Here is a 12,158-nt window from a genome sequence, read left to right as displayed (position 1 = left end):
AAACAACCCCTAGTCTAAACAGGTTTTAAAAATTTAATGTTCATTGTTTTCTGTGTTCCTGGATGCCTTCTTGGCTCTCAGTTCCCTGTGAGCCAGAGTGACAAATTTTCTTTTCTGGTTCTGATACTTTTCCTTTCACATTTTGTGTTAAAGTCGATTGTACATTCTCCTCCTTCCAGAAATTCATACTAGTGAGGCTCAAAGACTTTTGGTGTTACTTGAAAAGAGAATGCTGGAATTTCCATAAAAAACCTCCCAGGTGACTCAGATCATTGGAGCTCCAGAGAGCTATGTTTTGAAGTTACAGTATGCACCCAGTAGTTATCCCTTGAGGTGTTTTTCAGAAGGGATGTAGCATGACTCCATTGAAGTGCAAGAAAGAAGCTGTGTATGCAAGGCTGAAGTTCATTTAAACATACATTACAACATGCAATGTCTTGTTACTAGGCCTTCTGTGAAGAACTGGAATCCATGATCCAGGAGCAGTTTAAGAAGGGGAAGAACCCAACAGGTTTATTGGCTTTACAGCAGATTGCAGATTTCATGACAACACACGTACCAAATGTCTACCCTGCAGCACCTCAGGGCGGAATGGCTGCGTTAAACATGAGTGAGTGCACCTTCAGCGATCAGAGCTGAATTCCTTCTTTTTCTTTTCTTGAAAGGCTTAAAATGAAGGCAGTGTGAATGAAATAGAGTACTGTGAAGTTCAAATGCTATCCTGTTCTGCTCACACAAACACTGAATACATGAAATGAATTGATTAGTTTCTAAATGCCACAGTGGTATGCGATGTGATTCATGCATATAGTTTATATCAAAAGTTATTTCAAGGATGGTATCTAAAATAAAAAATAAGCCTGATAAGTCTGTGCCATTAAAATTTTTAAAATATTTAAATACTGCTAATTACGACATGGTTTGTCTTCAGGAAAATCAAACACTCATTAGTAGTCTGGTAACAGTGAAGGTCTTTAGAAACTAATTATTTTTGCCATTGAAATACTGTTTGTAGCTTTCTCCTGTGAAGTGAAGCTTTAGACAAGAAACATCAGCAAGCAAAACAAAGCAGGAAAAAACCCAAAATGTGTGAATGCATGTACACACAGGTTTTGTGTTAAGATAAAATAAATCCTTGCCTGAGCTCCAAAAGAAATCTCTAGTTGTGACTATAGCATGGCCTGGTTCTGCTTTTTCAGTTATTTTTAACCACATTTCTAATTGCACTATAACTAGAGTTACAGTATTTGTATTATTTACCATAATCTTCCTCGCTCTAGCTTGTACTTAATTTTTCTTAAATGAACCTGTGTGCATCTTTTTAGGTGTGTAATTCACCTTGTCAGGAATGCGTATCACAAAATGTGGAATATTTGGGATTGTTTTTCTTTTCACAATGATGATGTATTTTGCAAACAGGCATTAGTTTGAAAGAGGAAAAAAATATTTTCCCTAGGAATACACTGTCATGTTAGCCCTAATTTATAGTAGGGAAGGAAATGAATGCTGAGTCTACCAAAGCTGAATAACCTCTCTCAAGATTGTCATTATATTTGTGTAAGATAAGTTATTTCATTATAGGAATGAAAATTTGCTGTCCATTTCTTAGGTTAATGTGTTCATGTAAACCAGTAAGAACAACCCATGTATTAGTGGTGAATGTTGCTAGGTTTGAACTGATACTGAACTCAACCCACCTTGTGCTTTTTTTCCCCCTTCTCCTCCTCAGGTCTTGGCATGGTAACACCAGTGAATGATCTGAGAGGGTCGGACTCCATTGCTTATGAAAAAGGGGAGAAGTTGTTACGATGCAAATTGGCAGCTTTCTACAGATTAGCAGATCTCTTTGGCTGGTCTCAGCTTATTTACAATCATATAACAGTGAGTATTGAATCAACAGATAACTGAACCAATTGTCTTAACATACAAGAGAACTCTTTCCCTCCCCTATCTGTCATTTTCTCTTTGTGTTTGAGAGAGCAAAGTGGTATTGAAAGCAGTGTAATAGTGAAGAGATTTGTCATTGCATCTCAGCTTGGATGTCAGCTACCACAATCTGAATGGAGTCTTGAGAGAGTGTACATGAGAATTCTTGGGATGAAATACAGATTGCTGAAAGACTCAGTCTTTTAGTGTCTCAAATGCTTTGAATAATTATATTTAGTATTCTACAAGGTCATTTCTTAGTTTTCTTGCTTTTTTTGCGAAGTACTACAATATCTTCTTAGTCATTCAGTTGAATTTTACAATTCAGGTACCAGCCTTTCTGAGAAAGAAGCCATAGTATTTCTGAACAGGAGTGAGCTTCTCCGCTTAATGAAGCGTGCCAACAATTTTCCTTGGGACTGAGTAATCATTGGCATCCATAAAAATAATGACAAGGGGGTCAAATCAAGGAGGTTTTATACATCAGAAGAATGATCAACATGAGTCTCATGAGTAAAGTCACAGCTGTGATGTGCAGCCCTGTCAATTGTTGTCCTAACAGAGCTGAATTGTTTTTTATTCTACATAATAGAGATTGTCCTTTATGTATTTTCAGCTTTTCTAGTTACAGTTGGAATGAAATATGGTAATATTATTTTTGCTGCTTTTCGAGAATTCAAGGCATATTATGTGTGAACAGATGAAGATGATAAATGATGTGTGTAGGCATAGGATCAAGACAATATTGGTTAGATCGTTCGGTTCCTTTTGTAAGGGAGCATATCCAACATAATGGTTCTTGTAAACAGCTCTGTGCCACCCCCAGATTTTTCATACGTGACAGGAGAATTGATTTTGTAGAAGGGACATTAATGCAATGAAAAGATTACTTGGCAAGCAGATTTGGAGATGGCTTTTAAGTGTAAAGTTCAGCCCTGGGAATGGTTGTACATTTAGGTATAAGATAAATGTAAGGAAGAGCAGCATGTCAAGGGAAGGCGTTGAGGCAAGAGCGTGTGACTGGGGTGGAATGCCTCAAGGTTGCTTTCTTTGGGGAGGAGTACAAGGAACATACCAGTTGAGGTGGAAGACAGTCAAAGCACTTGGAAAATGAGATTCTGAAAGTTTTTTAGTCACTTTTGAATGGTAGAGGAACTGGAAAGCTCTTGGTTTGTCAGCAGCAGTCCCAAGTCATAGTTCTACTATCTTTTACAAGCTCCTCCAGTGAACAGCGTTCTGAAAGATGACTGAAAGATATAATTTATCTTCAGAAGCTGATATAGAACAAGGTTGTTATGTTTATTAAGCAGTACCACAACCCTTTGGAATGTGGTGAATGCTACCACTTCATGCAGTGCTGGTGTTTGACTCCAGGTTTCACTTTTTTTGTGAGTGGATGCTATAATTACTGGGTGATTGCATTCAAGTTAAAAGCTTGTGCGAGTGCACTTGAGAAGTAAGGGAAAAAGTACAACAGCCTTCTGTGACGGTCATAAGCCTGTGTGTTAGAGGAGAATGGCACATACTCTCATACCCTCACAATTTCCATCTGGACATATCAGGGAGTTGGGTGGAGTATCATTGTTTTTTTTGGATCCTTCTCAATCACTGACAGTTTCTGTATGTGGAATTGCTCAGACTGGTGCAGTCCTGATGCAGAAGCAGAATTACAGAACATCAAGAGCTTTCATGCCAAGTAAGATAATGTTGAATACACTTGGGTACCTCCAGGGTTTTCATGTCAAGTGCAATAATATAGAGTAAACTTGGCTGCCTCCAGGGTCAGGCAGAATTTGTGATTATAGGTTTACAGAAGGTAGACATCATTCACCAGGTCTTCGTTTGCTTTGAGGGCATGAGCTGTTAATTGGATCTAATCCTAAAGCAAAGTGGTTTGTGAGTCTTGCTGCTTGTTTGTCTCTGATTTGAGCTTTCTTATTAGCTTTTGGGATATTTTGAATAATATTTGTTCTTCATCTTGCATAAATAAGTGATTTTTCTTGATCATTTGCACTTCTGTAGTGGGGAACTACTTTGGTGATTCATAAAAGTACAGATTACTTCAACAGACTCCTTCAGTTTAAGGCTCTTATGCTGTGGCATGTTCCCAACTGGTGGTAAAGGAAACTAGATCTGTGCTAGAAGCGTTTGCCTGACTGTACAACTACTTATTAGAATTTTTTTTTCCCTGCAGAACTATGGCAAAGTATATGTGTATTTAATGTTGCAAGTAGTAGAAGACATGAGGCAGGAGCAGTGTAAAGTAGCTGCATCTCAGGGAAATTCAAAACTCATAAATAACTTAGAATTAAAAAAATTCGAACAACAAAAAACTCAAACCCACAACACAAACTACCAAAATGCTGGGTAGACCCATAGCAAAGTGGAGAGTTGTCTCGTGTGTCCAGTAAAACTTAGGAAGCCTAATAATTCACCATCAAAAGACGCCTTAATTACTTAGATGTCCTGTACTTTTCATTGTACAGGCTTCTAAGAGATACATCCCAAGATGTGGAAGCTTTGAAGCCAAAATTATTTTTATATTATAAACCCCTGATTGTCTGAATGAGATGAGAGAGAAAAAACATAAGTGAAAGTCAGGATTCTTGGTAGAAAATTTGCAAGTGTGCTGTACTGCTCACAGATGTCTCGCAGGAAGCAGCATCAGTGGTGAAACCCTTCTCAGCATCAAGATGGTTTAGATCTGTGGGCCAATTTTTGTATTTTCTCACAGCCTTTTACTTTATACCTTATGTCTAACTAGGCTAGAAATATAGTTGGAGTGTAAACTCATTCCACTGAAAGAATTAACTTTTCTTCCCCATTTCTGTCAGTATTGTTCATTTTATCCATAGTGGGTGAGTTGTCATTATAATAGAATATAAGAGTTTACTAAATTCCACCATTCTGGAGGACTCTGACATGTTACTGCCATCTGGTTTTGTTTAACATGAGTTAATTAACAGTGCTGTGCATTGATTATCTGTTGTAGCATACATGAAAGTCGTATTGTCTGTTATAGGCATACTTGCCCATTCCATAATCAGGATGTAAAAGTAACTTTAATGGTTTGGGGTCTTCTTGTAATGCTTTAATAAAACCTTCTTAGTAACTCTTACTCTTGTTTTATCCTTAGGCCAGAGTAAATTCTGAGCAAGAGCACTTCCTTATTGTACCTTTTGGACTCCTCTATAGTGAAGTCACTGCATCTAGTCTGGTAAGCAATTGTTAATTTCCATAGCTGTAAAATATTCATATATATGTATGTATATAGATATGAATATATATGTCGCTTTAAATTCTATCCTAGAGAATATTTTACTCTTGTGTAATATGTTTAGAGCAATGTTATTGAACATGGCTGGTTTTGGTGCTGCTGAGGTATCTGAGAGATTTCTTTGCCCATGTTCACCACCACGTGTCCCCCAGTTGATCTCCCTGTAAAGAGGTGCCAGGTCCTTTGGACAGTGAATCACCTCATGCCCTTGAAAGCTGCTGGCTCTTGAGTCCAGCTTGTTGAGGGAAACCTTAGGCATTTCAGATACGAATGATGACAGCTGGTTATAGAGTCTCAGTGGTAGATGCTGAATTAAATCAGATTTTTTTGAGCCTTGATTATGAAAATAATTCTTTTCATTCCCAGGTTAAAATCAATATTCAGGGAGATGTGGTTGATCGTGGAAGCACTAACTTGGGAGTAAACCAAGCTGGTTTTACGTTGCACTCAGCAATTTATGCAGCTCGGCCTGATGTCAAATGCATTGTCCATATCCACACACCAGCAGGGGCAGCGGTAAGCTCGCTTCTGGCCTTGTCCTGTTCCCCCACCCTTCCCAAAGGGAAAACAGATGGGTCCCCTTAATTGTAGATTTGCTTCCTATTTGGAGGGCAGAGAGCCTGTTAGTCTGCCTTCAAGTATGGTTCTGTTTGAATCAGAGCCCATCCTTACTGGGTTGTTACCTGAATGGTTGGACAGTAAATTGAGTTCTGTCACTGGAAAATGTGTTTGTCATACATGTGTGTCCTTTACCACAAAAGACCAGATCTTTTGACAGTGAATCATAAAAGCTTTAGCATATTTTGTTGGTTTTGTAAAGCAGAGTTTGTCAAGGTTTTCTGAAATATTCAAAACTTTCCCAATATTTCTCTTTGGAAAAACTGATTACAAGTCAGTTCTGCCTCTTTGGAATGTTTTGAGAGTGTGATATTCAGTGTTCACATTCTGATGATTTTTTTAAAATAAGTTGATTAATCAGATTAATACAACCATTCTAAGGATAAATGATCAAATTCCTAAGATTGTGAATTACAGAGTAGCCTTCTAAAAAGTGTTCTTTAAGCTTACCTATCGTGCTGCAGAAGTATCTGTATACCAAAGTTGTTCTTTTGGCATGGGTGCAGGAGCGGGAAATAACTGAGTGGAGTGGAAGGAATGAAGGATGCAGTTGATTTTGGGGTTTGGTGGTTTCTCAGGGTTTTTTTCCTGAGTCCTTTTATATTGATGTTGCTGTTGTGTAAAAACAGCCATATTGAGACAGACCGAAAATCAATGTGACTTTAGTATCCAGTCCAAAAGTTATCAAAAATAGAGGCTGTACAGATGGAGTGTAAGACTGGTGTGTATGTACCTGCAGAGATAGATTAATTTAATACATAAAAATATGTTCTTATTTTAATTCTTATCACTATGTTTTTTCACTTTTTCTGCTGCAAGAAACTAAATCAGTTGTTTTAATATTTCTCAGGTTTCTGCAATGAAGTGTGGTCTCTTGCCAATTTCACCTGAAGCACTTTCCCTAGGGGAAGTAGCTTATCATGACTACCATGGTATTTTAGTGGATGATGAAGAAAAGGTGGTTATTCAGAAAAATTTGGGGCCTAAAAGCAAGGTCAGTATTTACATTTAAAATTAAAGAAAAAAGGAGAGGGGGGCAGTGTGTTTGTGTGGCAAGTATGTTCTTTAATCAGTAGCAAATATTCTTTAATCACGAGCATGAAAATACTTGACGTACAGCTGTTAACTTTTTCAATGTTTCTCTAGGTCCTTATTCTCAGAAACCATGGCTTAGTATCAGTTGGAGAGACTGTTGAGGAGGCTTTCTACTATATTCATAACCTAGTGCTTGCCTGTGAGATACAAGTAAGAGCTTTAATATGTTATGTAATAATACAGCCTGCTATATTAACCTCCAAACAGATTAATAGTTGCATACTTTACTGGTTCAACTCTTAGATCTAAACACAACGATGTGTGATATCACTGTATTGTGGGGACACATCCAAAACTTTGGTTTCACTGACAGTATTCCAGTACTGTATTGAAACCATCAATTTGCTGTCCATTAAAACAGATACTTCCAAAGATTTAAGACATCTTTTATACAAACATATTCATTTATTTAGTTTTAAAATGAAGTCGATTTCTTCTGGGTTTATGCCAAATTTTTAGCAGGTTTTTTTGGTTGATTTCACCCCATTCCCCACAAAAAACTTCAAGATGACTCTGTTGTTTTTAAGGTACGTACGCTGGCCAGTGCAGGTGGACCTGACAACTTAGTGCTCCTTGATCCTGGGAAGTATAAAGCCAAGTCTCGTTCCCCTGAGTCTCCAGCAGGTGAGGGTACTGTATCCCATCCCAAATGGCAGATTGGTGAACAGGAGTTCGAAGCTCTTATGCGAATGCTTGATAATCTGGTAAGGCAGGCCTTTTTGTCTAATTTTTTTATCTGATAATGTATAAAATACATTTTTTTAAAGCTGCATGTAGTTAGGATAGTTTCTACAGCCTGCAGCCTGTTCTTTCCCAAGGACTTGGAGACAGCATGAAAAGCATCAGGTGTCCTTTGTACAGATTGTACAGATAGCAGATTTACTTCTTATTCATAATCTGATTGTTATTGGTGAGATCAGAGGAGATCTTGTGGGATTTGGCACTTCCAGATCTGTGTGCTGGCACTCAATCTGTATTTTCCCCTCTGTTCCCATCCCCTCCCAAAATGTGTAAAACTATTAATGTCTTATTAGGTGTGAGGTCCAGCATACTTTGACTAAGACTCTACTACTACCCTATAAGAGTTTAAAAGACAGGCTTTAAATAAATAAAAGCCTTCAGATAAAATGGTTTCGCTAAGAACCCGTCTGTAATGAATGACCAGATACCAACATTTACTATCTAGCTTCATTGGGAAAGATGTGGATGGGGACAGCAGACTTCTTGTATCTGACTGGTACCTTTGGTGGATTCAGTTGGTATTTCCTAGAAAAACTGAAATCCAGTTTTACATTTCTTACTGCACACAGAAAGCAGGATCAGAAAAAAAATGGCATTGTACTCAGTAGGAATGTAGGAACAGAAAGGAGTTTTCAGTTACACAATACAGACCCTTAATATTATGATTAGCCACATATTGTATTGGGTAGTTAATTATATTAGGTGGTAGATAATTACTCAAGATGCATTTTGATGATTAAAAGTTGGAGCAGAACCCAAGTAAGGTCGCAGCAATGCTTAATGCATGAAAACTCTATAGAAAGCTAAGTCTGCATAGTTGGGGCTGATGTTTCTTTACATAGAATAGATAGATAATTTGAATACTTTGGGAACTAAGCTATTCACACTTTTCCTTTGAGCCATTTTGAAAATATTTTGCTAGTGGAAGCTTCTTTAAGAAACTGTTAAATGTCCTTTTTCTGTGTTAAATTCTGAGCATAATATGAAAGAAAGCATGGGCAGACAAGGCTAGTGTGAATAGGGAAGGTTAAAGGTAGAACAAAATACAGTTCAGAGGAAGTGGGAGAGTGAAACAACGTGAGATTAGGGATAGGAGTGAATAAGGACATGAAAGTAACATTCTTTAAGTATTTCCTTGTATACCGTATGTTGATTTCTAGATGTAAAAACACAGAAAAGATCTTTTTATCCAACCTATCATAGGGATGCTTCTTTATGCCCTTCATTTAGAATTGTGAGAAACTGTTGAAATGTTTGATTACGGTTATAAAAAACATGTAAATGAGTAGCTGGAATGTAGTACAAAGAAAAGTCATGGTTCTGCATCCAACTCCTGAGACTTGAACAATTACTTGAAAATTCTATGAAAAACACCAGGAAGCACTAATATACATTATTTCCCTTCCTAAAAAACCTAGTCCAGTCAAAAGGATTTTTTAAAATGTGTTTAACACATTGAAATACAGGTGGTAATTTTTTTGCTTAACTGTGAGAAGAGGCAGACCCGTAGCACTGCTCTTGATGAACTTTTCAGTCACCTCAGTGGCTTTTTGCAGGACTACTGCAAATTCTTCATAAAAGCTTAGTACAATGTTTTTGATGTTTGAGCTACCAAAAATGGTGACTCATTTAAATTGGTGGTTCAGAAGTTACTTGGATTGAAAAGGATGCTAATGTAGCCTCACTTCTGTGTGTCATCCCCTTTGACATGGCTGTGCCCACCATAGCAGGTGAGCAGCCATGTAAAGAAGAGGTGGTGTTGTAGAATGGTTTTCACAGTTAAGGGTATCAGTGAAGTTTCAGTTGTCTGTTGAAAAACTTGGAGATACAGAAGACTAATTCTGCTGCTTTCCTTCTCCAGGGTTACAGAACTGGCTACCCATATCGATGCCCTGCTCTGAGAGAGAAATCTAAAAAGTACAGCGATGTTGAGATCCCAGCTAGTGTCACAGGTTACTCCTTTACTAGTGATGGCGAATCAGGCATTTCCTCCCCCCTCAGACACAGTTTTCAGAAACAGCAGCGAGAGAAGACAAGGTGGCTGAACTCTGGCCGAGGGGATGATGCTTCTGAAGAAGGGCAGAATGGCAGCAGTCCCAAGTCGAAGACTAAGGTGTGGACGAACATTACACACGATCACGTGAAACCCTTGCTGCAGTCTCTCTCGTCCGGTGTCTGCGTGCCAAGCTGTATTACCAACTGCTTGGTCTGTGCCTACCTTACTGTTCATAGTTAGATGATGTAGAGCAACTTGGGGTGGCTGGCACTTAGAGGCTTTGGGAAGAAAAAGATAACTCTCCTAATTATTTCCTTCTTTCTTATATTAAAAAAATTAAATGTGTTTTACTAACCACTTAATTTGTATTTGGTTAGATGTGACCTGTAAAAATTATCTTGCTTATTAATACTTGAAACTGCTTAAGACTTCGGAGTTTTTAGTTTTTTTCTGTCTTTCCAAGCTAATGACCAAACAGATTGAATAACAGTTTTTACTAAATGGGTTCTGCATTTCAATGGTTTAATTAAGGACAGCTATGTTAGGGAGCTACTAATTCTCTCTGCATGTAAGTGTTTCAGTTAAAAATGAAACTAACAATTCAATGTACTTTTGTACAAGTATAGAGATAAAAAATTTTCTACTTTCTGTAACGTATACCAACTTAATCTGCAAGGTATTTGCAGTCTTCTCTAGGTATGAGAGGGTAGAATTGATTTCAAAGTATTTAGATCTTTTTTTCCCCCCTTAAGCAGTTTTTTCTTGTCTAGTTTCTCAGCTCCTTTTCCTGTCCTTGTTACTACACTTTTGTCTACCCCAAAGCCTCTGAGTGTTCACAACCAGCTGCCTTCTGCATGTAGTGTTGCATGTAAGTAGATGGCCATAAATGGAAAGTCTTTCCTAAAGTATCAGCTGGGTGCGGCATGACTAAAGTGCAGCTCAGGCCATCAGCAGGCACTAATCGATAGATTCTGCAACCGGTGCTTTTCTTTTGTTTCTCAATGCTGCTTACAGTTAAATTTTGCACTCAAAAGATATGTTAATTGAAAAGCAAAAGTATCAACTGCTTTCAAATGGACATCGTTAGCTGTTGGTGTGTAACTGTGGGTTTGATATTTTCTTGGGCATACACAGAGTGACTAAACTGAAGGCAGGGATTTGCATGGATACAACCTCTTGTAACGGTTGACCTCAAGCTCAGCTACAGGAGTTCAGTAATACTTTGGTAGTGGTACTATGGGTAGTGGTAATATGGTTACAGGTGAGTCTTAAAAATATAAAACTAGCACTCTTGAAAAAAAACCCACCACATTTTTTTTTCCAGAACACCTTAATTTTTATTTATCCCTACAAAACTCTGCTACACCTCTGAATACACTCAGGGTTCTCTATATTTTGAATACTTTTATTAAAAGTATCCTTGGGCAATGTGTATGCTAAAATACATAGTGTTAACATGTAGAAAGTCCCGAAAAAACAGGCACTCTCTCTGTGGTATTTTTGTGGTGTTCTTTTTGGTTTAAGAAATTTATAAATACATTTGTTGTTTGTACTATCAACATGTCACTAAGCTAAAGTATCATTTTACCTTGATGAAATATAGTTTTGTTATATTGATCTATAGTGGTGCAGATTTACCTTGATGAAATAGAGTTCTACCATAGCTTAAAGCTATGTATATGTTTGGACCAGTTTGTGCTTTTCAGCCTCAGCTCACAAAGTAGGTAGTATTTCATATTTGAAATTATCAGTGAAAGACTGAAGCAAAATTCTTCATCACAAACTAGTCTTGTTTAATGATATACTGAAGCGATAGATAATTTCAAACAGTGTAATGGGTTCGTGTATTTAAATTTTTTTATGCTTTCTATTAACCTAAAGAAAAAGTGGCTTGTTATGTTGAGGTTGTTTATATATATATATATATGTTTTGACTAAAAACTATCTTTAATAAAAAGCTGGAGTAGTTTTTATCTGAGAAGATAATCATCAGTGAGTATTTCACAGCTCCATGTTCATTCCATTTTTTACTTTACAGTTGCAAAACATTTTAAAATTCTGTTGCTTTCTGAAGTCTGACAGTTTCTGGCTATCTTATTGTTTCTTGAAGTTACTCAGGAAAAAATGCATAGCATTTGCTCTATAAACAGGTTTGCTTTACTGTTCAGTGCATTTTCTATGTAATAGTGATTGGAAATTAGGACACTGTACAAAGCAAATATATCAAGATAAAGAGTTAGTTGTGCATCAGATCGAACAGGACTCCATACTAAATGCACAGATCAAATAAAGCAACCTTCTATGAAGAACCCATGAAGCGCTTAAAGCTTGTGTTTGGGATATTTTTGTAACCTTCTGAGCTATGAGTTATAAAATATTTGACATCACCAAACTGTTCCTTTAGGTTGCTGTGCTGGTACAGCTCTTTGTTTGTGCAGAAACTAATTCTGGTAACATCATTTTGCTGAAGTAGCTTGTTTTAATGCAAAACTTTGGTGATGCCCA

General features: G+C 37.3%; 1 protein-coding gene across 11 annotated transcripts in view; it reads left to right on the top strand.

The window, feature by feature from the left end:
* Window positions 1–12,158, top strand: part of ADD1 (adducin 1) — a 61,007-nt gene that overhangs the window by 32,227 nt on the left and 16,622 nt on the right. For 8 of the 11 annotated variants that reach the window (XM_066185264.1, XM_066185253.1, XM_066185260.1 and 5 more), the window contains exons 3-10: window positions 448–610; window positions 1,730–1,881; window positions 5,063–5,143; window positions 5,570–5,719; window positions 6,672–6,815; window positions 6,968–7,066; window positions 7,444–7,620; window positions 9,519–9,863. In XM_066185264.1, the coding sequence (XP_066041361.1) occupies window positions 448–610; window positions 1,730–1,881; window positions 5,063–5,143; window positions 5,570–5,719; window positions 6,672–6,815; window positions 6,968–7,066; window positions 7,444–7,620; window positions 9,519–9,863 (1,311 nt within the window). The remainder of the gene's footprint in view (window positions 1–447; window positions 611–1,729; window positions 1,882–5,062; window positions 5,144–5,569; window positions 5,720–6,671; window positions 6,816–6,967; window positions 7,067–7,443; window positions 7,621–9,518; window positions 9,864–12,158) is intronic. The other 3 variants (XM_066185258.1, XM_066185261.1, XM_066185263.1) reach the window with 1 other exon arrangement.

The sequence above is a fragment of the Chamaea fasciata genome, unplaced genomic scaffold, assembly GCF_029207755.1.
Source record: "Chamaea fasciata isolate MVZ Bird 193981 ecotype frontalis unplaced genomic scaffold, bChaFas1.0.hap1 SCAF_6, whole genome shotgun sequence".
In the NCBI taxonomy this organism is placed as follows: Eukaryota; Metazoa; Chordata; class Aves; order Passeriformes; family Sylviidae; genus Chamaea; species Chamaea fasciata.
The sequence above is the reverse complement of the archived record's forward strand: the minus strand, read 5'-3'. Positions and strand labels throughout refer to the sequence as shown.